The 27,621-nt window shown below is 41.6% G+C and overlaps 1 protein-coding gene across 2 annotated transcripts; it reads right to left on the bottom strand.

The window, feature by feature from the left end:
- Positions 1-1,009: 1,009 nt before the first annotated feature.
- Positions 1,010-21,105, bottom strand: slc35b3 (solute carrier family 35 member B3). Of its 2 annotated transcripts, none has more exons than XM_056249804.1 (10): positions 21,064-21,105; positions 18,211-18,438; positions 18,006-18,127; positions 14,385-14,539; positions 12,002-12,109; positions 11,778-11,875; positions 11,596-11,688; positions 1,647-1,758; positions 1,474-1,543; positions 1,010-1,372 (listed from the first exon to the last, which is right to left on the bottom strand). In XM_056249804.1, the coding sequence occupies exons 1-10, from the start codon at positions 21,088-21,090 to the stop codon at positions 1,222-1,224; spliced, it is 1,164 nt and encodes a 387-aa protein (XP_056105779.1). In that variant the 5' UTR covers positions 21,091-21,105; the 3' UTR covers positions 1,010-1,221. The 2 variants fall into 2 exon arrangements, with proteins under 2 accessions (XP_056105779.1, XP_056105780.1); XM_056249805.1 differs by lacking the exon at positions 21,064-21,105 and adding an exon at positions 19,851-20,367 and having other exon boundaries at positions 1,011-1,372.
- Between the last annotated feature and the right edge of the window lie 6,516 nt (positions 21,106-27,621).

Here is a 27,621-nt window from a genome sequence, read left to right as displayed (position 1 = left end):
TTCTTGAGCAGCAAATCAGCATATTAGAATGATTTCTGAAGGATTATGTGACGCTCAAGTCTTCGCTGCTGAAAATAAAAAGTATTACAAAAGTATTCAAAAAATGCATAAAACAATACAAATAAACACTTCTGCTTAAAGCTTTGCAGCCTTCATTTTCATAATCAAAATACTGTGACATTTTAAGCGTTTACATATTTGTATGGTCAGTATTAAAAATGTAATGATTTTGTGCAGTCAAACAGCAGCTACTCCTTTGTGTATCTGCGCTAATGCTGTGTTTTATAACTGGCAGAGTCTCTAAGGGAGAGGGTGGCAACAACTGCACAATAATCATTTCCCTGAGGCTTTGAAAGTGTCGCACACTTGGCACCCACACATATGCACAAACCACACATGTGCTCTCTCACACACACACACACACACACACACACACACACACACACACACACACACACACACACACACACACACACACACACACACACACACACACACACACGTTGTGACGTTCTGCTCAACTAAATTAGGTCTAAAGCCAAGCCCTGTGCACAGTGTTTGTTTTCTTTCTGGTGCTATCTTATTCCAGGATTACTAATCAAACAGGCCCTGGGCGATCGCAGGGCCAAACATCTGAGAAAGTGCTTGGCAGCTTTTCAACTCTCCATGCTGGAGCCAATGGATAAGAGACGCCATTATTCATGAAAACACTCCAGACTGAATCTGAATCAACTTCCCAGTTTGTTTTTAATGTAAAAACAGCCACCCTTTCAACAAACAAACGGTTAGCAAAAAACGGCAGCTGATAAGTTGATCCTTTTCCGAACATCAGCCCTTTAAACAGACAGAATCATTGACTTTTTTCACCTGTTCAACTGCAGTTTACAGAGTCCTGACTTGGTATGTCAACTGTTGCCATAATTTTACGGCACATGCAGGTGAAATGTTTTCATTTTAAATGTCACTGGCTCCGTTAGGCCAACATTCACTTGGACTTGGACAAAAAGAGAGAAAGGAATCTTCTACCAAAACGGTTTCCACCTTCAGTTTCCACCTTTGTCCAGTGCAAATCTTTGCTTTTTTGGCTTTAGTTTAATGTCCCTTTGATTCAAACAGGTCCCCACGCTCCATGCATGCTGATTCGACTCCAAACCACACCTGAGCATCAGCTGATGAAGGAGGTTGGAGAATCCCATTAATAAAACTTTTGAGTTCATTCTCCTACACGTCCTGAGACAGCAGACGCACCTTCCTCCCGCTGAGCACTCGTTTTCTGAGCTCTTCTAAAGAGGGAAGCTTCATCTTGTCACTGTTTTTACTGTAAACATTTAGGAAGATGCCAAAGACCACCAGAGAACCACCCCAGAGGTACCTGTGAAAGAACCAGTATACGTCATTATCAAAGAAATATAAATATGTCATTATTAGAAGCAAGACAACATATATTAAACGTGATCAATCTGGTCCACTTACTGAAAAGTGAAAGGTTTTGAAAAGAACATAAAGGACAATACAATAGTCATGGCTTTCCTTCCCGTAGTCACTGAAAAAAGAAAAACAGAGTTGGGGCATCAATTCACTTTATCTATTCGCTAAATCTGAATGACCACCCCAAAAACCCGTACATATGAGAGCGCTTCACTGACCTGTGACAGCAACCAGTGCTCCAAACAGCTTTATCAGAGCCAGGACGAATGAAATGCCAAAATATCCCGTCAGTGAAAAGAAGAATGCGTAACCGTATGTCGTCATTGGATGCTGAGTGAGTAAAACAGTTTTTTTTAAGGATAGAAGGCATTTAGATATTAAAAATACAGTTTTTGGAAGGCTTAAGATCATGTAAAACTTCTTGCTCTTGCTCCATTGAAATGAAAGTCACCTGTGCTTATGCAAACATTATGGCTAGATTTGTATCGCAGCTTTGTGGTTATGGTTTTTATTTGGATCAGTTAACCTGAACCGGTAAATATGAAAATGATGTCGCTGTTTGGTGTGCACCATTTAGAAAAGCAATCACAATCATTAGCTCATTAACATATGAACATCCACATTTAAATATCAACACTATGGCTGTAGTGCCATAGTCCAATATTGGACAAAATAAACACTGCAATATATATATAAAAAAAAAAAAATAATTCAGGAATTTCCAGTAGATGACTTGAATAGCTCTAGTTGGAAAGAATAAATTGTTCTAGAATGATTGGGGTGATTTTGTAGAGCAGTGCATCTGCATAGAAAGTAAAAATAATATTTATTATTTATTAAAGATATCGATTTTTAAATGACAATCTTTAATAAGAAACTTTTTACTCTGAAGACTTTTTAATTTGTTTTTTTGTGAATTGTATTAGATAAAAACTAAATATTTTACAATTGTACTAATACTACTGTACTGTATAATACAATAGTAAGTATTTAATAAAATGATAATAATCATTTTATTGTACAACTGCAAAATTACAACATATTTTTCTTATTTTTTTTATTTCTAATTTGCAGACATTTAACCATTAAGCTTTTATTTTGGCAGAAAACTGCAGGAAGACCTTTAAGTCTCTCTGCTTAGTTGACAACAGGTTTATAAATAATCTCATTAGAAATCTGGTGAAATGCCAGTGCACGTTGCGTTCCTAAATGTATACTATGAACTAATGGCCATATCCAATGCAGGGATGGAGTTTGAGTGGAGCTGCATTTACTGTGAGCTATCCTCTGAGAAGAAACACTGTACCATGAAGCTGCACGTGTAAAAGAACACAGTGCTGCACTTCCCTCTGAAACATGCAGTGCATATATTGAATTAAATTGCAGCCTTTGTGATTTGATAAATCACACAAAGCCATATAACTAACAAAATTTTATTTCGATACATCGAGCAGCACTAATCAACACCTTTGCAATATCAGCAACTTGCCCTGCCCTGATGAATGATAATGTGAAGAAGGGCTGGGCGGTACATCAAGTTTGCACATATCAATATATTTTTCAAAACGATATGGAATGAGGCAATGCAGATGATGCAGAGTGAGATGCTGCGGGGAAGGTGCATTATCCACTTTGTCCTAAACATGACACATGTTTTATATTAAAGTCCCCCTGTGGTCAATAATTGTGTCCCTTTGAAACTCATCTTTGATCACCAAAATTACATATTTACATGTTTTTTCCTTGAAAAAAAATATTCATGCCTTAAAATAGCTTGAATGTAACTCTACATCCTAGCCTCATTTAGTATACGCGATTCTATGAATATGCAAATTAGCCCCGCCTCCACTCACTCACACCAGCTCAGAGATCCACTCGTTCACATGACATCACATGTTGACGTGATTGGTTACAAGGCAGTTTGTGACGTCAGAAACAACAGCGATTTCAAACCGTGTTTTTGAGACTGTCTTTGCTTCACAGCAGTTTTAAGGACAAAATATTCAGCAATGGTGTTGACTTATGTATTTGCACATGGTTTGTCTTAAAGCATATTAAAAACACCACATATACATATCAACTACATTTAAAGCTTGATTCAAAACAACTGGTAAGATATAATTAACACGTATATTTAAAGCAGCTTGCCCCGTCGGATGTGTTGAAAGATACATGCAGGGTTCCAGACTGCGACCATTTTTTGAAAATGTGCGAGTTAAAATTTGATGTGGTCGCATTTGTGCGAGCGCATGGTCATGTAGCCTACTCAGTTAAATTCACCATGCGCAACAGAACGCCGTTGTATCAGCAGCTGCTGCAATCCGTATGTTCAAAATGGACGAATACATCATGAATCAATTTTCCAAACCGTGTTTTTGACTTATCCTGAATCACTACGGTAAGCCTATAAGTAGTGTTTATATTCTGACTATTTTATCCTGGGCCGGCTCGGCTGCGGAGTTGCCCATTAATGGAGAGAAGTAGCTCTGGCTACAATGTTTTTCCGCAAGACACTTGCAGTTTATTTAACGAACGTACACGTCATTGTGCATTGCACAATGCACACTGATGGTGAAACGCGCCAATTAGGAATTAAGTCATTATAAGTGTAAGTTAAATGTACAGTGTACGACATGTAAAAAAGACAAGAGGCTAACAATGTCAAGATCAATATTTGTGTAGCCTGACACGGTATTTTCACACTGCATCCGTTCCAGGAGCGGTGGGTAGCAGTGCAGAGATCGTTTACACACTGAGTCTATTTTTGCTGTGCTGCACACGCTGAATTAGGCCGGATTTACATATAGCGCCTAAAAACGCGTAGAAAATGGTGGGCGCGTCGCGTTCTCCTTTTTACAAAGCGCTAGGGCGGTTGCGCTCCGGTTGGTTCTTGTCACGTGACCTACTGTGCGCTTATGGTGCGCTTGCGGCATTCTGAAAAGTTGAGATGTTTTTATCTCGATGCGGCTTGTAAAAAACGAGCGCGTCACACCACGACCGCGTCGCTTCCATTATGAGCGCGCATACCGCACGCCTACATTTGAAATAACGAACTTGAGCGCGCAAAAGACGCGATATGTGAGCAGGCCCTTAAAGTGACAGCGCATAGTTCGTGGTCAAAATGAGCACAAATTGACATGACAATGAATTTCATCATAAATGCATTTAATTTAATAAAATGTAGTAATCTCACCATAAATGCATTTAATTAAATACTACTATTTTTCAGTCATCTTTTTACTTTAACTTTTTAATAGTTTTTTTTGAGAATATTTTGATTTGATAGTTAAAAGATTATATTTTTGATAGTTAAAAGATTATATTTTGCTAACATGAGGTCTTGTGTCACTGTCAGTCTTTTTACATCAGTGCAAAACTATGGTATGCAGATTAAGACCACTATTCATCAGCATGCATTGATTAATCACATGGCATGTAAAAAAAAAAAAAAAAAAAAAAGGTGCAACCAAATCATATGCTGGTGCGACCAACTGAGAAAGTTGGTAGCACCAGTGCAACCAGTGGAAAAGTTAGTCTGGAGCCCTGCCATGCCCTGTTTAATGGGTTTGATATGTGGTGTTTTCCTCAAAGTATTACTTACATTTCACAGGCATATTCTCATCTGTAAATTAGAAAGTAATGCAAATGTTTCCATGTTGCTGTCAGGAGAGGAATGACTTCTGTGAATGAGCACCGACCGCGCGCATGTGCGCCAAACAGACGGAGCGCAATAATTCTGACTAAAATATACGTATTACTAAAATATTTGTTGTTGGACAATAAATGTGCCATATGTAAAGTGACTATTGTAATGGGGTAATCAAATGTAGGCTTTTTTTTTATAAATATAAGTTTTTTATCCAAATATATAAAAAAAAAAAACTAAAAAAAGAAAACACAGAGATATGATTTTGTTGGCCACATCACCCAGCTCTAACGTGAAGAACGAATCGGTTACCTAACGTAACCTCGGTTCTCTCTAGAAGAGGGAACGAGTATTGCGTAAGCTAGCTTACGCTACGGGAAAGATTCATCTTTGCTGAGATATTGAAGCCAAAAAATTATTTCATAATTTTGTATCCATACACAACGCAGTTCCTCTGCGGCAGACCTAGAGCGGGCTAGCTAGCAGCTCATTGGTTCGCTCAGAGAGAACTGCTTAAGCCTATGGGAGAGCGGGGCTGAACCCGCTTCCAATGAGAGGCGCCCGCGCGCTCATTTCGTCATGACCCGCCAGAATGGGCGTGGCCATGGTGTATATAAGGCGCTCTCCCAGGCTTATATGTTGATTTATTTCAGCGTGAAGCGAAACGCTAGTAGCGCAAGCACGGCCGGGAACGCAATACTCGTTCCCTCTTCTAGAGAGAACCGAGGTTACGTTAGGTAACCGATTCGTTCTCTTACGAGAGGTTCTCTCGTATTGCGTAAGCTAGCTTACGCTACGGGAACACCTGGCCAACGCCGTGCGCGCTACGAATCCACTCATGAAAAACCCAGGGATATACCGGGGGAATTTCTTAACGTGGAGTGAATGTACAAAGAGGCCGCAGAGCGGGCTCATGAAGTGTACACATAAGCATGTATGGGGCCAGCAGAGCGGGCACATGAAGTGTATAAGCATTACAGGAGAGCACAAGGGGCGAACCGGTTGTGAGGGACCTCCAGAAATGCAGCTTCTTAGAGAGCTGTTCGTCAGACAGCTAGTAATTTTGCCTGCAAGGCGGGAACTTCCAAGTTATAAAACCTGACAAAAGTGGACGGGGAGGCCCATCCCGCGGCCACACAAATGTCATGAATGGAAATTCCACAGGACCATGCCCACGATGAGGCCATGCCTCTAGTGGAGTGCGCCCTGATGCCCAGAGGGCAGGGCAGGCATTTAGATGCGTAAGCAGAGGCGATAGCGTCCACTATCCATCTAGACAGTGTCTGTTTTGAGGCGGCCAGACCCTTGGTGCGCCCCCCAAACGACACGAAAAGCTGCTCAGCGCGTCTGAACGCGGCAGCGCGCGTAGTGTACAATCTCAGAGCCCGCACCGGACAAAGGAGATTGGCATCGCGCTCACTATCGGATGAAGGCAGAGCCGATAGGGAGATAATCTGAGCCCTGAACGGGGTACCAATCGCCTTCGGGACATAGCCATGCCTAGGTTTGAGAATGACAATCGAATCATTCGGTCCAAACTCAAGACACGCGGCGCTGGATGAGAGCGCGTGAAGATCCCCAACGCGTTTAACTGAGGACAGAGCCGTCAGGAAAACGGTTTTGAGCGAGAGGTATTTCAGATCCACAGACTCGAGCGGTTCGAACGGGGGTGCTTTCATAGCTTCAAGGACTATAGAAAGATCCCAAACCGGAACCGACGGGGGCCGCGGAGGGTTCATCCTCTTAGCTCCCCTGAGGAAGCGGATGACTAACTCGTCTTTGCCCAATGACTGAGCGCGTCGGGGTTCCGCGAACGCCGCGACGGCTGCCACATAAACCTTGAGAGTGGAGGGGGACCTGCCCTTGTCCAGCATCTCTTGAAGGAAAACAAGCAAAGACGGCACCTCACACGACCGTGGGTCCAGCTGTTTGTCGGTGCACCATTTTGAGAACACAGACCATTTAGACGCATAGAGCCTTCTCGTGGAAGGTGCTCTAGCCTGTATGATAGTGTTTCTTACTCCCTCTGGCAAATCAACGAATAGTCGTTGATCACCCATGCATGCAGCGCCCAGCGCTGTGGATGGGGTGCCAGATCGTGCCGCGAGCTTGAGAGAGGAGATCTGCTCTGACTGGGATGGGCCACGGGGCTGTCTGTGACAGCTGCGTGAGCTCCAGAACCCAATTCTGACTCTCCCAACGCGGGGCTATGAGGAGCACCGAGTGGCGTGTGTCCCTGATCCTCTGAATTACCTGTGGTAACAGAGCGATCGGAGGGAATGCATAGAGCGGGCGGCGAGGCCATTCCTGGGCTAGCGCGTCCTCGCTCTTCGAGAAATATATTGGACAGTGAGCGTTCTCTTCTGACGCGAAGAGGTCTACTTCTGCTCTGCCGAATAGTCGCCACAGTAACTGGACCGTCTGTGAGTTCAGGGACCATTCTCCTGTGGAGATGAGGTTCCTGGACAGTATGTCTGGACCGTCGTTCAGATGGCCCGGCACGTGCGTCGCTCTGAGCGAGAGCAGGCGGCTCTGAGACCAAACTAGAATGCGGTGCGTCAGTCGACAGAGATTTCTGGATCTGACACCGCCCTGACGGTTGAGATAGGAGACCACGGCCATATTGTCCGAACGGATCAGGACGTGGTGTCCCTGGATGCGCCGGAGAAAGTGCGAGAGCGCGTTCTCGACCGCCAGCATTTCCAGACAGTTTATATGTAATGGGCTTTCCTGAATCGACCAGTGGCCGAAGGCCGGTGAGCCCTCGCAGACTGCACCCCAACCCGTGTTGGATGCATCTGTCGAGATGACTTTTCGGCAGGAAAAGGTCCCCATCGTGACGCCTAGACGAAACCATTCTGCTACTGTCCATGGCTGCAGCGCCGTGAGACACGTTTGCGTAACCCTGATCAGCTGGCGACCCGTGTTCCACGCGCGGTGGGGTACACGGCTGTTCAACCAGAACTGAAGCGGGCGCATGTGCAGAAGGCCCAGCTGAAGTACAGCGGAGGCTGAGGCCATGTAACCCAGCATCCTCTGAAAAGTTTTCAGAGGCCTGCGGGTGCCCATCTGGAACGAGGCGGCTAGACGCTGAACACTGCGCGCGCGCTGTGTAGACAGGCGAGCCGTCATCGTGACCGAGTCCAAATCTATTCCTAGGAAGGAAATCGATTGACTGGGATGAAGGGAGCTCTTTGTCCAGTTGACAGAGAGGCCCAGCGTTTCCAAATGGTCGAGGAGAACTGCGCGGTGCGACAGAAGCTCCGTCTGTGATTGGGCCAAAATCAGCCAGTCGTCCAGATAATTCAGAATGCGCAGCCCCTGGCTTCGCAGGGGGGCGAGCGCCGTATCCATGCACTTCGTGAATGTACGGGGCGCCAGAGATAAGCCGAACGGGAGAACGGCGTATTGATAAACAAGACCCTCGAAGGCGAAACGTAAGAATGGCCTGTGACGGGGATTTATCTGGATCTGAAAATAGGCGTCTTTCAGGTCTAGAGATATGAACCAGTCCCCTTGGCGCACCTGCGCGAGGAGTTTCCTGGTAGTGAGCATCTTGAACGGTCTCTTCATGAGCGCTTTGTTCAAAGACCTGAGATCTAAGATCGGTCTGAGGCCGCCGTCTTTCTTGGGAACCAGAAAATAACGGCCGTAAAACCCCGACTCGGTCATAGATGGCGGGACTCTCTCTATCGCGCCCTTTTGCAACAGCGTCGCAATTTCTGAGCGGAGCGTGCCGGCGGCCAGCGGGCTGACAGAAGATTCGAGCTGCGCGCGCGCACGAGGCGGGCGGCGGCGAAACTGTAGCAGGTAGCCGTTCTTTATAATGCTTAACACCCACGGGGAAATGCCTGGAATGGCTTCCCACGCTTTGGAGCATGCGGCTAGTGGCCGAATGGCTGTATTGCCCTGATTGCTGCACATAGCGGGCTGGACACAGTGTGTGGGCGCGCTTTGAATGTGTGTGGCAACGGGATTTGCACTCAGAGAGGAGTCTATGGGCCGTGACACAGAGCGAGCAGAGAGGGGACACGTGCACAAGCTCGTGGGCGTGTTTATGTTCTCTGATATTAGAGCGGGCTGTGCCCGTTTCATGTGATGGGGCTCTGATAGAGACACGGGATATGTTATGCTTGTGTGTATGGGTGAGCACATGATTGTGGGCACATTTTCTACACAACTGGCAAAATTTCTCTTTTTGAGATTTCTCTGGGTAGCCGTAAAAACGGCTTTTTGTCGCTCGCAAGCGGGCTGGGACACCGGCTTGTTTGTGGCGGTCAACACTACAGCAGTCGGCGAAATAACGGGGACTGGCAGAGGGCGAAGCTTTGACGGCGGTCCGGCCGCGGCGGGAGAGCACCGTCGTTTTCTTGACATTGTTAGGCAGACTTCTGATGATCAGGCTTCAGCGTGATCTTAGGTCGCGGGCCACGGGGGGGCGGCGGTCTGCGGCGGCTGTCAGAGCGAGAGCGAGGGCGAGGGCGGCCGCTCTGACTGCGCTGAGTTGTTTGAGTCTGCGGAGGGGGGCGCTGTGATGGGGCTCTGGCGGAGGGCTCGTGAGAGCGGCCCGCTGAAGAGCTAGCGCGGCGGGGTAGAAACAAGTTCATCGCCTGAGAAGCTTTCTGTACTTCAGAAAAGCGATCGACGATTCCCGTGACGGCAGATCCAAACAGGCCCGTCGGGGAGAGGGGCGCGTTGAGAAACGCGGCGCGCTCAGAATCTCCCATGTCGGCGAGCGTGAGCCATAAGTGTCTCTCAGCAACACAAAGGCTGGCCATGCATTTCCCCAGAGCTTGTGCGGCGGCTTTAGTGGCGCGAAGGGCGAGATCCGTAGCACTTCTCAAATCCGTGACGGCGGGGGGGGTTTTTCTACCGCCTTCGGCCCATTCACGGAGAATATCGCTCTGTAACACTTGGAGGACAGACATAGAGTGAAGCGCAGCGGCGGCCTGACCGGCGGCGGCGTAAGCGCGAGCATGAAAGCTCGAGGTCGCTCTGCAAGCCTTCGAAGGAAGCGTGGGTGAAGAACGCCATCTAGCGGAGGGCGGGCAGAGGTGTGTGGCGACCAAGTCCTCGACGGGCGGCATGGCTGCATAGCCTTTCTCGGCGGCTCCGTCCACCGAGCGCAGCGAGGCGGATACATCGGAGCGATTTCTAGCCGAGACCGGTGCATTCCAGGATTTTGTCAGCTCTGCGTGAAGTTCAGGCAGGAATGGAGCGGCCCGGGTGCACGCGGGGGTCGAGCGCCGATGAAAAAAGCTACCGTCCATTCGGTTCGGGGCCTGCTCGGGTGGAGGAGACCACTCGAGACCGAGGCGTTCGACGGCCTGTGAGAGGAGGCGCATCAGCTCCTCTTCTATCCCGGCGCGGGTCCCCGTCGACTCTCTCGCGGATCCGAGAGATGACCAGTCTTCACTGTCAGAAGCGAGCAGTGAACAGGAGTCCTTCTCCTCCGCGGCGTCATCGGAAACAACAGAGCGGCCACTCGGCGGCAACTGAATGTCCGGCAGGGGCGGGGAGGGAGAGCGGGAAGCGGGAGGCGGCGGCGGCGGCCCGCATGTTTCCGCTGGGGGCTCCGGCGGCCTTTGAGAGCGGCGTTTCTTTTTACGCGGCGAGAGAATAGGCGGCGCGGGAGCGGTTTTCACTGCCAGAAGTCGTGCCCGCAGGGACGATAACGGCAGGCTTTCACAGAGGTCGCATCCTCCATCAGCGAGGGCGAGTTCTGCATGCTCGAGTCCCAAGCAGAGAGCGCAGATGACATGGAGGACTCCGTCCTCGAGACGAGCGCGGCAAGAGCCGCAGGAAAAACGAGACATCTTTAAAAAGACGCTCGGCTCTTTTAGAAATAGAGAAAGGATACAATCGTCGGATGGCCTAGCTTGCTGGGCGGCTGAAGGTGGCGAAGACGGCCGGCTTCTTCAGGGTCCTTGAGCTCGCTAGAGGATGCCTTCTTCGACGGCGATGGCTTTTCTCAGGAACAGCAGAAGCGTGCAGCTTGCTGAAGATGAAATGAATCAACATATAAGCCTGGGAGAGCGCCTTATATACACCATGGCCACGCCCATTCTGGCGGGTCATGACGCAATGAGCGCGCGGGCGCCTCTCATTGGAAGCGGGTTCAGCCCCGCTCTCCCATAGGCTTAAGCAGTTCTCTCTGAGCGAACCAATGAGCTGCTAGCTAGCCCGCTCTAGGTCTGCCGCAGAGGAACTGCGTTGTGTATGGATACAAAATTATGAAATAATTTTTTGGCTTCAATATCTCAGCAAAGATGAATCTTTCCCGTAGCGTAAGCTAGCTTACGCAATACGAGAGAACCTCTCGTAAGAGAACTACACATATGTAGTTATCTAATCACAACAGACTTCATTTACATATAGTTTGTCTTATAGGTATATCATCAAAAATAGCCCATTTAATCTTTTACTCCAGTGCTTTTGGTGCAACAATCGAAGTACTATAATAAATGGACATTTTTCAAATCAAAATGAATGTGTATTTTTATATTTGTGTTAAAACCCACCTGAGAGCAGAAGGAAACAGCAGGTCCAATCCCCCCAACAGACAGCAGACCCAATAGAATATACACAAAACCAATAGAATAGGAATATAAGACCTGCAACACATGGACAACAATGAATAATAAACCTGGACACAAGAGAGACAAACAACATAATGATGGTCATCATTTTAAATAGGATGTACCATCTCCGAGTTGGTCCCGTTATGGAGTTTCATTGCTTTTTCCTGCACATTTCCAATAGCGGCATCCGCACAGAGGGCCATAGATATGAGAAGTACACCTAGAAACAACAAACAAAACAATAAAAAAAAAGGACATTCAATTTCAAATAATTATTATTAGGCAGGATTTTGGAACAAAGCCCCTTTCTCATAATCAACAGACTGAAGCAGAAGCAGTCCTGTACCTGTTACATTGAAGTTCGGGGCAATTTTACTGTCTGCCAGTGTGAACCAGACCAGACCAAGACTCATGCACAGAGCAGCAGACACATCCGCAACATTGTAGCGTTTCCCTAAAAACATACAACATCAACAAGCTCTATCAAACCAAGAATCTCTGACACAGATCAACTCAAACATGTCATAAAAGCCGCATAAAGAGGCATCTGATCTTCGGCTAAGCTGAGGGCCTTATCTTCTGGGTCCTTTGAGTTCTGGCTGCAGGTTTGACACTTTAGCTGCAGGTTGGCTTTACAAAGATCTTTGAACAAGTTTAGCGGCAAACTGATTTGTCGAATAGAGAGAATGAGTTTTTTTCTCTTTCTGCTGGACTCTTCGACTCATCACAAGCAAGCATGTGAGGAGAATGAGTTTGAGGTTGGACATGTGAAAACGCAAAGAGCAAGAAAGAAAGCAAGCAGGAAAGGCCAAAGAGTGTTCTCAAACAGGTAGTTGCCGTGGGGGTGAAGGTGGTGCAGCAGGTTGCCATGCATCACTTTGATTCGGTCCAGCTTTGATGGGTCGGCATCTCGCGCGCATCCTCAACCAACGTCCCGCTGATCTTACGCACCAGCCTCAGGGGACGCAAGGTCCACGACGCCAGAGAAAGAAACAAAATCAAAATATCCCCATAAAAAGAGAAGGGAGAACTGTTCAGCTGGTTTCATTCTTTCTTGTTCAGGATATCAAAACTTCCGTCAAATTCTTGCATTAGAAAAGTGAAGAACTCCACAACAACTGTGACCAATGAAAGAAACAGCACAAAGAACAAGAAACTTGTTCACCAAAAAAAAAAAAAAAAACCTGAGAAACAAAACATTAAACTGATATTTCACACACACATATTGTGTTGTTCCAAACCCATTTGAATTCTTTCTTCAATGAAACACAAAAGATGATGCAGCTCATAGTTCTATACAGTTCATAGTGACCACAACTTTTAAACTTGAGAAAAAAAAAAAGTGCAATATTCCAAGTATTTTATAAGATATATTCTGAGCCATATAATAGCTTTGTGTGATGAATAGAAATGTAATGTTGAAAACAGATGTGCTGCTTAATATTTTTTGTGGAAACTAGGGGTGTAACGATACAATTCACAATACTGGACTCACAATACGATATTACCGGGATACTTTAAGCCAAAATAAAGATTATTAAAATTATTAAATAATATTTTATTATTATTACTTCTAAAGACATATGGTAACAAGGTAACAATAAATTTACGGTTGATTAAAATGTTCAATTTTGTATGGACTAGGGGTATGGACTTGCATGCACAGGGCAATGGTGACAAAATAATAAAAATAACTCCTGATTCTGAACCTGAAAATACAGATTTATGTTAGACAAATATGCTTGCACTCTTTCACTGACTACAAATAAATAATGAAGGCCCTTTTTTACTGGTAAAATCAGACATTTGGCATTATCGGGACTCACAAATATTACCCCATTGCATTATTAAACATTGTATTCCACATTAAATATAGTAGTTTAATGTAATACTGTAACTGAAACTCTGTAAACTTTCACTTTTCTAACGCAGTACTTTTAATACAGGCATTCGTTGTATCTATTTTACACAGACAAAGTGTGTCAAAATGACTATTCCCAAACTTCATTAGATCATCCAAAAATTTGAATTCTCTCTTCACTTAATCACAGTCATGTCGTTTTCGTGTCACGCACACAAGTACATTTAAACATCCATGTTTACTACAATATGCACGATGCCGTTGTAAATCTGTTCATCATATAAAACCATCGTGTTTCTTCAGAAGACTTGGATGTGGATTAGACCGCTCGATTGATTATTTTTAGGATGCCTTTGTGACCTTTTTCGGATTTTTTAAGTTTTAGGTGAATGGACTTCAAATGGATAGACAGAAATCGCTCGGGTTCCATAAAAATATCTTCATTCGTGTTTGGAAAATGAACAAAAATCTTATAGTTTTGAAACTACTTAGTACATGATGACAGAATTTACATTTTTGGGTGAATACTAATATAGAAATACAGTAAGCTTAGTCTTGGATAAAACGAACTCTATTCGCGAATCATAACGTTTAAATCAATGATACATATCATCGTGACATTTTTATATTGCGATATCTCATTACATCCCTAGTGGAAACCGTGATGTATATTTTTCATGATTCTCTGATAAATAGATACGTTCTAAAGAACAGAATTTATTTAAGATCAATTATTTAATGTCATTTTTGGTCAATTTAATTTTCCCTTGCTGAATAAAATAACTTATTTTTTATTTTATCATATTTGATCCCAAACATGAAATGTAAGTGTATGCATGGATTTAAATATAAATCTAGCATAATGTACCTTGTATAAAAACTCCTCCGATCATGACAGGAATGAGCTTGCAGCACTTAAAGATGACTTGTGTCGGATAGTTCAAGTATCCTAAAGAAGTGTTGGATAGGCCCATGGTCCCAACTGTTAAAAATGCGATGATCATGTAAGTTTTGCATGGTATCCTGAAAAAAAAAGAAAGAAGCAGCATTCCATTAAAACCATGTTATTTGTATTTTGCCTGTTTCATGAACACTGTGAAGCATGTTTTCTAAAGGCTGGTTCACACTAACCCATTAAATGCATGGAAACAACTGTCATATTCACACTGTGTCCCTAAAAATCAACAAACTAACTAGACATCTTTGAGTGTAATAATTGGCCTTTTAAAGGCAGGCCACGGCCATAAAACAGGTTTAACACAATGATCCAACAAAACCAAAACCCTCTTGAAAGTAAGTTTCTGTTGACATTGCTTTGAGGAAATGTGAAGCAGGTTACAGGTGTACTACGTTATTAGGGCTACTAGAGAAACAATTCATGAAACCACAGAAAAATTATGAATATGGTAAAAGTTTGTTTGGGAATTTAGTTTTAACTAGAGCTGTAAAAAAAAAATATGTACAAACGTATGCGTTTATAAATAATAATTTACGCAATTAACACAACTTTGCTAGACACATAATGTACAGCTAAATGTGACATTGGTTATGGTTTATGTGAATACTGTTGTAATTTAATGTAAAATAAAAGCTGGTATAATATTTTTAATGTGCTGTAATTGTTAATAAATTCTTTTAACTTGCAGTTTAGGCCTGGCTTTCAATTACACTGTGATTTCTGATGGCTCATTTTATCGTCAGAAATTAGAGGTGCACAATTCTGGATAAATTCTTCTTCTTTTTTTTTTTCTCTCCAACGATTCTGAATAGACAACTAGGGCTGGGCGATAAAACGATAACGATAATTATCGCGATATAATTTTTCTCGATAAAACGATATCAAGAGGTCGATAAATGTTCGATAATGTTTATGCGCCAAAAGCGGAACGAAACTCATTTGAACCGCGCGCGCCTCACGGACTGTTTATCCGCTCGGCTCAAAGTCCAAACGGCAGCGCGCGCTCACTAGAGCCATGACTAGAGCAAGGGGGTAATCCATCGACCGGAAGTTGAAGCCGGCCGGGTGCCGCCATGTTGTAGCAGAACTTCACTTGCGTTAGCATTTCCATTGACTCCCATTCATTTTGGCGTCACTTTGACAGCGAATAACTTTACATCTGAGGCGTTTAAAGACTCCATTTGTCCATTATTTATTTCTAAAGAAACACGACAATGTATAAAGGGCTCCATTACCTTCTATGTTACATTATGGCCCCGTAGAAACAGATTTAGTAAAAATAGGCTAACGATTGCGTCATAACCACTCGACTCTCTGTCGCGCTGTACAGAAATTACCGTACAGACAGGAGGAGAAGCTCGCAGGCAATCGGGGGGACGTCCCGTCAAGGGAGAAGCCCATAGATAATGAGTCCATAAAAGCAACGGAATACTTACTCCTGCTCACTCACGCCAAATAACTCTTTGCTCAAGTTCCCTGTCTCTGCCAGATTAACGTTGGCAGTTTTCACGCACAGCTACTAGAAGATTAACGTCTGTCAGACAGGTTGCTCACGTCATCAAGCTTAGTTTGAGTCGGTCTGAGTCTGCGCGTCAGGAACGGAAGTTCTCAAAAATCGCTAAAAGTGGGCTTCAACTGTCTCAACTAAGTTCCAATGAGTTCGCTCTGTCCATTTCTTTTACTGTCTATGGACTAGAGCAGACGCGTTTACTCTGATCGTCTCGCTCACGAGATCCAGTGAGAAGCGCTTGAGTTCAGCGAAGAACCCAAATGTTTAAAGGCAGATGAAACAGCGCTGAGAAACAGGAGAAACACTTCGCGCAACGATACAGTCAGAATCTGAATTGATACTGAATCCATTTAGCCTACCATGGATTTACTGTAAGGTTAGCCTAGTAATATTAACTGCACCATGAAATGTGGGATATACATATTGAATTGTATAATATGATTAATGTAGACAATGTATTAAATGACTAATGGAATATAATTATAGTATTTAATAATGTATTTAACTGTTAGGCTACTGTTTTTCATACAAATACCATAGAAACCATTACATTTTGCCATGATAGTGAGGTGCAATAAGTTAGGCTATGCCTGGTTTTATCTGTGGTTATCATGATCTAAATGCATGATACTGGATGACCAATGGTTAATTTCAATAAAACTCAAACAGTCAGAATATTACATTTTACCAAATAAAAATGTGGTCGTTACATTTTTTTTTTTAAACAGATGTTACTGTTTTTTTTAATGAACATAAATTTAACAGAGTAGTATTAGCTTGAGTTAGGATGCAGATTTACTGTCAACTCACTGTCAAATATGCATTTCGAGACAAAACATGTAATTTGAATATTGCGGGCTGCACTTGCAAACTATGCTGAAGAAATATTTTTCTATTCAGATATTAATTTTTGTTAAGGAAAAATGACAAATGTTTGAAAGTTCTACCTCAGATTTGTGAAATGTTCACCTGTTTGGCAAGTGTTTGTCATGATATGTTCTGACAATAAAGAGTTAAAACCACAATTAACGCTCTGGTTTCTACAACTTTCACTTAGGAGCAAAAACCTGCCTTTAAACTTGAAAGAAATAAAGATTTGACATTTATCGTGATAATTATCGATATCGACTAATATAAAAAAAAATATCGTGATAATTTTTTTGGGCCATATCGCCCAGCCCTATAACCAAGCAAAATATCATGTAATTTACTAGAGGTTCAAACTAAAATGCTGCAGTCTATTTAATTAATTTGAATTAGTTTTTTAATCGGATTGAATGAATGATTCAAGGGATTTCATTGTCAGTTTCATTACTGGATGAATCAGCGTTTTTTTAATGAATTTCTTGAATGAATGATTCAATGACAAATACAATTTTAACAGACACTTGTCGTCACCTACTGGTGTAAAAATGTCATTCATACAATCTTTATTTGAACCATCAAGTTACTTTCAAAAGGTGATTGGTGACTTACTCTATTTTAATAGCTACTATAGACACCAGTGTTTTTATTTGAACTATAAACTTTTATCCCAGTACTTCTGTGATCAGTTTAATTATTGTAACAAAGCGGTTCCATCCCTATACATGACAACTGTTCTCTCTGAGTCAGCGGCAGGGTCAACGCAGAATTGTAATTTAGGAATAAGATTGTGTAAATGTTTGAATCGAGATTGCGATCTTTTAACGATTAATCGTGCAGCTCTACCTGGAAAAAAAAACAAACAAAAAAAAAAAACACTTAATAGAGGTATCAGTACTTTCTTAACAGTACACTTCTATTATAACGGGGTTTTCTTAACTTCTGGGGTTTCTTGGCCTTTGTTCAACATACTTTGCAAAAATATGCAATTAAAGAAATATGTACAATATCAAATATTTAAAATACTGCATTTATGTTGTTTATTTTGAGACTGAATGTGAAAATATATTTATGATGATGTTAGGTGCAATTAATCACAATTAATCATTTTTTAAATCAATCGACAGGTCTAGTTTTAACATGTACACACAAATTACCTCCTCCTCTTATCCTGAGTGAGCTGCAACTCCACCAAGCCAAATAAGGAGTAAAATCCAAACTGCACTAAAGTCAGATACCAGCCAAATGGCTTAAATCCCTCCACTGAGAATATCAGCTCCTGAAAGCACAGAGACTCACAAGAATCAGCAATGGCACAAATATACAAAAGGTACAAATCAAAGATCACTGGTGGACTCTCACCTGCAGGTAGCCGTAGATGAGGTAAAAGAGGAAGACGCCGGCCACACAGATAAAGAACTGTGTTGGTGTGTTGAAGCTAGTCAGGTTGATGCCCAGCACTCTGAGCTCCTCCACTGATTTAATATGAGGTGACATGACCTCTGTGGACGAGGGCACAGATATGGAGATGTGCTTCCGCGAGCTGTAATTCACAAGGCCAAATTTGCCACTCATGTTGTCTGCAGGCTCCTGAAAATCAAAACAATTTATCCACAATCTGAAATTACATATCTTACCTTTACTGTCTAAAGATCAATATCCGGTCGTTAAGTCTGACGTTTGGTGCCACAGTTGCCAGGTCCAAATGCTCCTTAAGATCCCAAAAGCATATAACAAATGATTCTAATACACTCACGCTATACTGTAGTACTGTCGGGAAAAATTAACCCTAAACTTTGTCTCCATAGTTTTTGTTGTAAATTTGGGTATTTTAACATGGGGGGTCTATGGGATTGACTCTCTTTTGCAGCCTGTCTCTAGCGGCCAGTCGATGAATTACAGTTTAAGTCACTTCCGTGTTGGATTAAGGGGAGAGACTAGCCTGGCTAACGTCAGACCTCGTCTCATTGAGATTGAGACGTGGTCTGGGAACCACATGTTCATTTTCTCGTATTTAAGGCGTGGTTTATGAATGTCCAGAGCCGTTTATTGGGTGCTACGAATGTCTAATCAAATGCGCCTGTACGTAGCTCATAGCCAATTGTTTCAATTATACCAGATGGCGTATGTAGAGCGACAGAAATTCGACGAGGAAGAAGACGATGGGTCAGAGATGTATGTCTACTATATATAAACTACTTAGAACACTATCTAAGGCTGCATCGAAAGGTAACTTCACGTCTGCTGCCATGTTGGATCCATATATATAAACAAACTGCTTCGGTGTGTCGCATAGACGTCGTCATCATCTTGCTGCTCCCTCCCCGTTCTGTGATTGGTCCCCTCACTGAGGCGAAAATCTGGTTCATGGGATCCAGGCTGCCTAGCAGCGTGAATAAAATCGCGCTGCACTCAAGGCAGCATGGGGAAACCCAGGCTAGGGAGAGACGGGAAGGTTGCCGCTTGGTCACGACTTAACAAGCAGACAGTTTGTTAAAAAACACATTTTGTTGTTTAGCTTATTTCTCTCTCTCTCTCTCTCTCTCTCTCTCTCTCTCTCTCTCTCTCTCTCTCTCTCTCTCTCTCTCTCTAACAATAGTGGTTGTCACCAAGTTGTCACAGTATCAATGCAGTAACAGTTTAAGGTAGTACAGTAACTATGGTATTATGGTGGAAACTATAATAAAAGGCACAAAAACTGCGAATTGCTATGGATATAGGCTAAACATTGTTGGAAACATTTAGGATAATGCACAGAACAAAATAGCAGTGGTGTTTGGATATTTCAATCCAAAATCTTACATATTGTGCCTTTAACATGCTATAATGTTGTATGCTTCAGTGTCTTACAGTGAAAAACACTTTTCATATTAAAGTATTTTATGCACATAAACAAAAGCAAAGCTGCCATGGTACTGGTAATTGATCATTATGTGCATTCACTGCATACTAAACTATGCATTTTCATACTGAATTATGAGAAAAAGATGATAGAATCTTACCCGAATGACCCAGAGATGATCAAAGTGATCAGTTTAATCTCAATCACATTGATCAGATGAGAGTGATGAGTATCTGACAGCTGGAACTGTGTATCACACTGAACTCACATGATCTCACCCAGCTCACAGCCCGATAAACGACGTGTCTCGCCACTGACACGCATGACAAGTTCAATCTGTGACTTCAATTGGCAGAATGAGTGTGAGATCAGTGATTTAAGAAAAAATCGCTACCTCATATGGGATTTGGAAGAGATAAAGAGTGTTAGCGGCTAGGCTAACACCTACTGCTTTGCTCCACTTCCGGGTTTAAAGTCAGTTGTAACCGCTCGTCCTAAGATAATACAGACATCTTCTCATTCGTCCAGTCAAACGGAATACAAAACAAGACCATTATCCATAAAGACATATGTCAAAGTGCACATTATACGATGTTTCTGGAGCGTTGTATGTGTTGTTCTGTCTCCCGGCAGCAACCAACAGCTTCCGGTTACCTTTGACCTCATGACACACGTCACTGAACACACACGTGTCAGTCTGAACCATGGTCTGAACACACTGCACTGACAGATTGTATTCAACTTAAATGTCAGACTCAGAGAACATTATAATGAATAAATAAAGAATGAAAAACATGTGATATTTGTAATGAATCTGTTTTGTTTTGTGATGAATTGCATAGCCTAATTTATTTGTGTATTTGCTTTTTATTTTTTTATTTATTATATCATTGGAGAGGACTATTTTCCACATGTTGTTGAACTGTTTTAAAACTTAAGTTTTAAATTATGAACATAAAAGTGAAGTAGCTTGAATTTTAAGATAATGACATTCACTAGACCCTATCTATGGGACAAGCGATCTGAGAATGTGTGGATGAATGGAAATTCACTAGATGCTAAAGCTAACATTCAACCACAAACAGCATAGGCTACAAGTCCAGTGTTATCAATATGCAATTTTATGAAATGTATATCTAAACATTGTAACAATTCTCTCTACACAGCTAGAGTTAGGCCATGTAGCCTATTTCCCATCTCCTGTAGCACATATAATGCATGTAGTAGGGTAGTAACTATATGCAAATCAGGATGTTAGACAAGTAAATCCATCTGAAAACTTTTCTGAATTCTAGTAGATCTCCGAACAAAGGACAACGAAAGATTAATCGTGTAGCTTAAATAAAGCACATGAACAAATAATAATTTCATACCTGCTTTATTTCTTGTGTTGGTTTCATTGGTAATATAAATAAAGCTACACAACGTGCGTTCTGCTAAAGTTTTCCTGTAAGTAGGCTGAACCTGTTTGTCCAGATAGACAGGACAGTGCTTTTGCCGTATTTGCATCCTTGTTTTGCATGTATTTGAATGAACGTCATGCAAAAATAAAATGATTTTGATCAGGCCTTCAGATATATCACCGAAAAGCTCAAGAAGCATACTGCACTACTCGTCCTTCCTTATCCACAACACATGTGGCCGAGCCACAGCCACGGACGGTCCATCTCTGGCGAGGGGTTTTGATCCTATCTACCCCTCCCCCTGGCTTGGCTGGCCTGCCTCTGTTCCGCCCATTCATTTCCTCTGCTTCCCCTATAGATGACAGAGGCCTTTCCATCCACCGCGAGAGGTTAATTCACTCACGGACGGCATTATTTCTTTCCAGCCCCTTCCACAATATAAAAATTCAGAGTGGACAGGCCCATCTCTCATCCGTCTGAGATTTGATTGGAATGCTATTGCCTCCTGTCCCGAGGAGCCCCTGCACTGGCTTGGCTGCACTTTATGACACTAAATAGCCAGGCTACAATTTTTCCATCTATTCAAAAAATTCTCTTAATAACTCATTCTTCTGGACGAGAGCCCTCACTCTCCGCTCACTGCTGAGGACGGGCTCGTCCCATTTACGTCCACAGGTCACCGGGAACAGAGACCTGGAAATGTCCAGAATTCAACGGGTTAATTAATCTCCAAATTTACTGCCCTCTCTCTGCCGCCCACTCGCCGAATCATTGTCCCATGGAGAGACCCGTGCAATATTTACTGCCCGCTAATAGTATTCAGCAATGCACAGAACCGTCCACATGCATGCGGCTCTTTTACCACCCGTCTAACTTTACAAGTGATCTCATTTATCAACAATGACGGATTTGTGTAATGACTTTTACTTTTTGCAGCCCTTCACACCAGATCCTTCTAAATAATAAAATGACTATTTATTGATTATTCAGAAAGGTACATATTCCCATAATGGTTTCAGACCAGATCAAATAACCAATAATAAATAAAACATTGCATGCGGAAGGAAATGCGGTGGCCTTTTCAAAGACTGAAATCTGGATCCAATGAGGTCTGTAGCTCAGCAAATCAGTAGGATCTTCTGGGAAACCTGAATGGTTGAGTGATTCTGTGCATGGATCTGATTAGAATTCCGATGACCTAACGACTGTTGGGATCATGGATGAGTCTGCAACAAATGTGAGGAGTAGGACATGTATTATTAAGGACAACACCAATGTTTTGAAGGTATCTAGGTCACCCAAAATCGAAGTCAAGGTGAAATGGACTTGTTTAGCACTTTACACAATAGTCATTGTTTCAAAGCAACTTTACAGAAAATCAATTTGTTAATGTTTATAATCAGTGCTATATGGACATGCATTACAAATAGGCCTAACACAAATTACGTTATCAGATTACTTTTTAAGTAACTAGTAAAGTAACATCATACTTTTAAATGTCCCACGAAATATCAGTTACTTTTTCAAGTAAGTAACGCAATTTACTTTGTTTTTTCTCATTTATTGACAGACACCTCTCCTGTCCCCATGTTGAGAGAAATGGGGAGTTCTCTCAGGACCACTTTTCGTCAAATACGATTGACAATGAGCATACAGTTAGGATTGGCGGTATGGTTCTGTTCTGGGCAAGAACTCCCTGCGCATCCATGCAGCCTAGCATGGATAAGAGCAGGCAGAACAGCGACAACACCCCTTGGGGTAAACAGAACAGAGCAGAACAGAACCAACATGAATGCAGATATCATTAATTCAAGATTTTAAAGTACAACATAATCGAATTTATTCTGATTCAAGGGGAATCAGAATGCCATTTCCTGACTGGATGAGAGGAGGAGCTGGGGATGGAGGAGGGAATTTAGCTCCTGAGAAACACGTTAGCTGCTAATAATACTGAAGGAGCTCATATGTATGCAGTGATAGGCGTCGTATTCCTATAGGTAGACGTGGATCAGCTGAGAGTCAGCTGATGCGAGCTTGACTAACGTGACCTGCCAGAACTGACGCTACGCTTGGTTTATGCTGCCTTTACTTGCTATCGGAAATGTCATACTTCCCGCTTCTTATGTTGTGATAACCAGCTCGTTGCATTGAAGTGCTTTTTTTGTCGGGAAGAACAGGAATCATGGAGGACAACAATTTTTTCTTTCCTACTTTTTTGAGATAATCAAAGCTATGTTCGCTGTGTAAAAAACATACAATACACTTCAAATAATTATTCATATATGTAAATATGACAAGACAAGGCGATGTAGCTGTTGTGAAAAAAAAGAAAAGAAAAAGAATACCAGTCACAGCAGCATTCGTTCTCCTTTCCGCCATGTTTAACGTTTATGACTTGCCCATCTTGGAACTTGGGGATACAAATTAACCCAGAGCTTCCCAGTGGTAAATATGATTTGAGATGGCGTTCATGTCCAATTTTTACCTAGGAAACTCATATTTACGATAATTCTGATTACGTGAAGGCAGGATAAGAGGCAGAGGTGTGCGCTGTGTAAACAGGATGGTGAATGTAGTTCAATATTTAATTGTTAAATAATATACATAATACACATATGTATCTAATCTCACTTTATTAACCAATGTCTTGTCTTTGCTACTGACCTTTGATGTTCCAGTTCAGCCATACAAATAAGCAAAACTGACTTTAGTTAATAATAAAATAAAATAAAATGATAATAAAAAAAAAATATATATATATATATAAATTTTGAAGAGTGTTTAACTTTTTTCTCCTGCAATCCAGGGGTGCGTTTCCCAAAGCCGACTATGGTCGAAAGTTACTAATAGAGTTCAATCGAAATTGCGATCATAGTTGGCCAGCGATGCTTTTGGGAAACGCACCCCAGAATAGCCGTACCTGAAATGTTTGTTTGAGATGCGCCCTCTACAGACGTGAATTTGCATTTCCTTCAGCCTGTGGCTTATTCATTTCACTTTTGGTGTGAAAGAGCCTTTACATTTGTTTTTTTTTTGTTTTTTCTGTTATTAAAAAACTAACAAGCCCAGGTGAGAAAAAGTAATGCATAAGTAACCTAACACATTACTATCCATAAATAGTAATGAAGTAACACAGTTAGTTACTTTTTTTTAGGGAGTAACGCAATATTATACTGCATTACTTTTAAAAGTAACTTTCCCCAACACTGTTTATAATATTTGAATATTTTATGCCTTATAGTCACATTTAGCAAATTAGAGCTTGGCGATGAGTAGCCTAAGAAATAATATACATCCAGCCGGTTGTTATCGCAGGGGTAATAAACCCCGACATGGTGATCAGGACCCCGACGCGAAGCGGAGCTACTTGTCACATAAGTAAATAATTAAACATGAAATATTAATCTGAGTCGAAATATTTTATTCACTCTTTAAACCCAAAGCTTCCGCGGAGAGAGAAGTTACTAGCAAGCAGCAAGTTCAAACTAGACGGACATTTAAGGGATACGGTACATTCATATTACACGGTATTTTACATAAATAATTATGGGGATAAGAGATGCTGATTTGAGATGAAACTGTTTTAAAATCTTATCTGTTTTGTTATCTTATAATTTTTTACATTACAGTAAAAACAATTGTCACAAAATGGCAGCAACTGCGTTTGAATGAAACAAAAGAGAGCAAGTTCGCGACACTGCGATACCGGATGAGATAAATAAATAACTGTACACGAAATATTGATTTGAGTTTTCATATTTTTTTAGCTCACCAAACGCAATACTTCCAACGTTATATAAAGGTGATATAATATATGCGCCATTTTCCCACGTTGTATAACAGCATGCAACGATACACTTTTTTTTACTCACCAAATTTGCAGAGTAGCAAATATAAAAAAAGAAAGTTGCACAGGTTTACAACTAATTGAGGGAGAGTAAATAATAACAGAATTCCTTGTTGAACTTTCCATCTATAGTCTAATGGAATGCTTATAGTTTGGCTATAGGGAATGGTGCTAGCAACAGTAAGTTCAAAACTGTATATGCACTGATGAAATTCATAGATTTTCTAAAATGTATATATATATATATATATATATACATTTTTTCAATAACATAGTAGCATTAGAGGAGTCAACAGATTTTATTTGTTTCCTAAAAAAAATGATCTTACAAAAACATCAGACAAGAAAAAAGACCAAATTAAGTGTAGAATCTATATAGTTTGTTTCTCCACAACACAGCTGCTAATAAAATATTTTGAGCTTACGGTCAGAGCAGCAGCTCCTCTCTTCATCCCTAACTCACTTTCCCACATGAAGAGTGAAATCACCTCATACATCTCCGGCCATTCTTACTGTGCCACCTTCAAAATTGAAAATACCAAAGGAGAAATTACACTGGCGCCCCTTTTATGAAATAATCCTCAAATTTATTTGTTATATAACGCTTCTCTTCTCAACAACTGGGGAGAAAGGTCCTTTGCAGAGGAAACCCTTTAATGTTGCCCAATCTCATATTAAATTGGAGGTTTCTTAATAAGCCACTTTGGCTGTGTTATCCAGGGCTAAAGGGGCCGTCTCTGTTGTCCTCTTCCTGTGCTTGTCTGAATCCTGCTGCATGACTTGGGAAACAGATGGTATCGGCCCAATATTACTTCTCAAAGCGCTCATATCCTCTCTCATGTTGTTTTCTTTGATCTGCTGGGCTTCTGCTCTCACTTTTTTTCCTTTTTGCGAGCCTGTCTCTTTCTCTCTCTCACTGTCCTTCTCTCTTTCTCTTAACTATTTGAGGTCAGCGCTCACTCAAAGAGGAAAGCTCGGCCGTGTTGATATAGCTCTTCTTAGATGGACTGTATTGACTTAATGTATATTTTATGTCTTTTTGATCAAAAGAGGAAAAGACAGCATATCCTGCACAACAATGGAATACTTTTTCTGAGATGTCTAGATTGACGGGTTTTTTTTTCTGGTGCAATACGGACTGTCATGATGTTTTTTTCTCAGTTTAAAGATACACCATGCTGCAAAAATATATATTTTAAAAGTAAAGGTGCTGGACTGTGTAAAAGATTATACTGTAATCTTACTTTTAAAAACAACTTGCAGTACTTTCATTGCTGATAAGTCGCTGTCAGTGTTCGAAAATATTGAGGATCGTGACTTAAACCACTAACCACTAATCTAGTCGCCAAACCACCAGTGAGTTCTCGATGCTCTGTGTTGTTGTAGTCTCTTGACACCGAGGGACTTGTGGACGTGGATTCATTCACCAGAACACAACGCAATAACATTCTCTCTCCATAGACACCTGTCATATGTCATATGAACCTCTAGAGCTCTGCTGATAACCCTCGTCTTTTCTTCAAGACTTTAAGATGGAACTTAACAAATACTCAACATCAAATGCTCCCCGTTCAGCTGCAACATATAAAACACAAAATGTAATCTAGCTTGCAGCTTCTGGAGCTCTGCGAACTGTTTCCTTGAGAACAACCAGGAGGGGGAAGCAGACTTCTGCTGAACGCTCAATGCTGGAAAAATAAAGAGCAATTAAAGATGAAATTTGAGATGATGGCACCCAGGGGAATAATGTTCAGAGCAAAATTATTTTAACATTATTGAATAATATCACATGAAGACATTCCTTTTACCAAATGACTTACATAGTTTAATGTGATTTAAATTAAAACGAGCCCACAAAGATGTTAAATGTAAAATGTAAAAATGTCAGCTTATTGTTAAATTCTTATTTTATAGAATGTATTACTCATTACATGGAATTTACCAACACATCAGTGACCTTTTTGCTGTCATTGTTCAGATCTCAATTGATTAAATAAAAATTAATATTAACTTTTTTTCAGAACTGATTGTGGTGTCATGCATTTTTAGGATTTTTAGCTCATTGCTATCTGTTACTATGGTGCTTTGGGTGGTTGCTTACTGGGTTGAGTCAAAATAACTTGATTGAGCCTGAATAACTACTAGATTGTATCTAAATATGACTAAGGTCTCTTCTTCAATGTATGTTTAGAGGATTGTTTTTATTATCATTCAATTGAAATTCAAGTTGCTTTCAAATGTAATAGAACACACACAAGCTGCACAATTTGAGGTAATAGTCATGTCTATAGCACAAACATAATGAAATGACAAACTGATTTTTTGGCCGTTCATTTACACAACAACTTTCTTTTCGTGGCCTGAAAATGCAAACTTTTGAAAACAGGTTTCAAGGTGCAAGTTTTTGAAAACGATATTTTTATTGTTACTGTTATTGTCAAAAACAGTATTTTCACAGAATTTGTGAAAATGTTGACGTCATGCACATGCGTGTTACGTGTTCAGTCTATTGGCGGATAGTGTTTCTTTACAAAGTGACATCGCCAACTACTGGCCTGGCATACATAATACAGCGTTTTTAGTCGTTTTCGCGTATCCATGTGAACGGGGAATCGTTTTGACAAATGTTGCTGTTTGTACGCGAAAAACAAGAAAGAAAAACCTTTCCGTTTTTAGTACAT

This window comes from Rhinichthys klamathensis, unplaced genomic scaffold (genome assembly GCF_029890125.1).
Source record: "Rhinichthys klamathensis goyatoka isolate OS25496 unplaced genomic scaffold, OSU_Roscu_1.1 h1tg000064l_1, whole genome shotgun sequence".
NCBI lineage: Eukaryota > Metazoa > Chordata > Actinopteri > Cypriniformes > Leuciscidae > Rhinichthys > Rhinichthys klamathensis.
The sequence above is the reverse complement of the archived record's forward strand: the minus strand, read 5'-3'. Positions and strand labels throughout refer to the sequence as shown.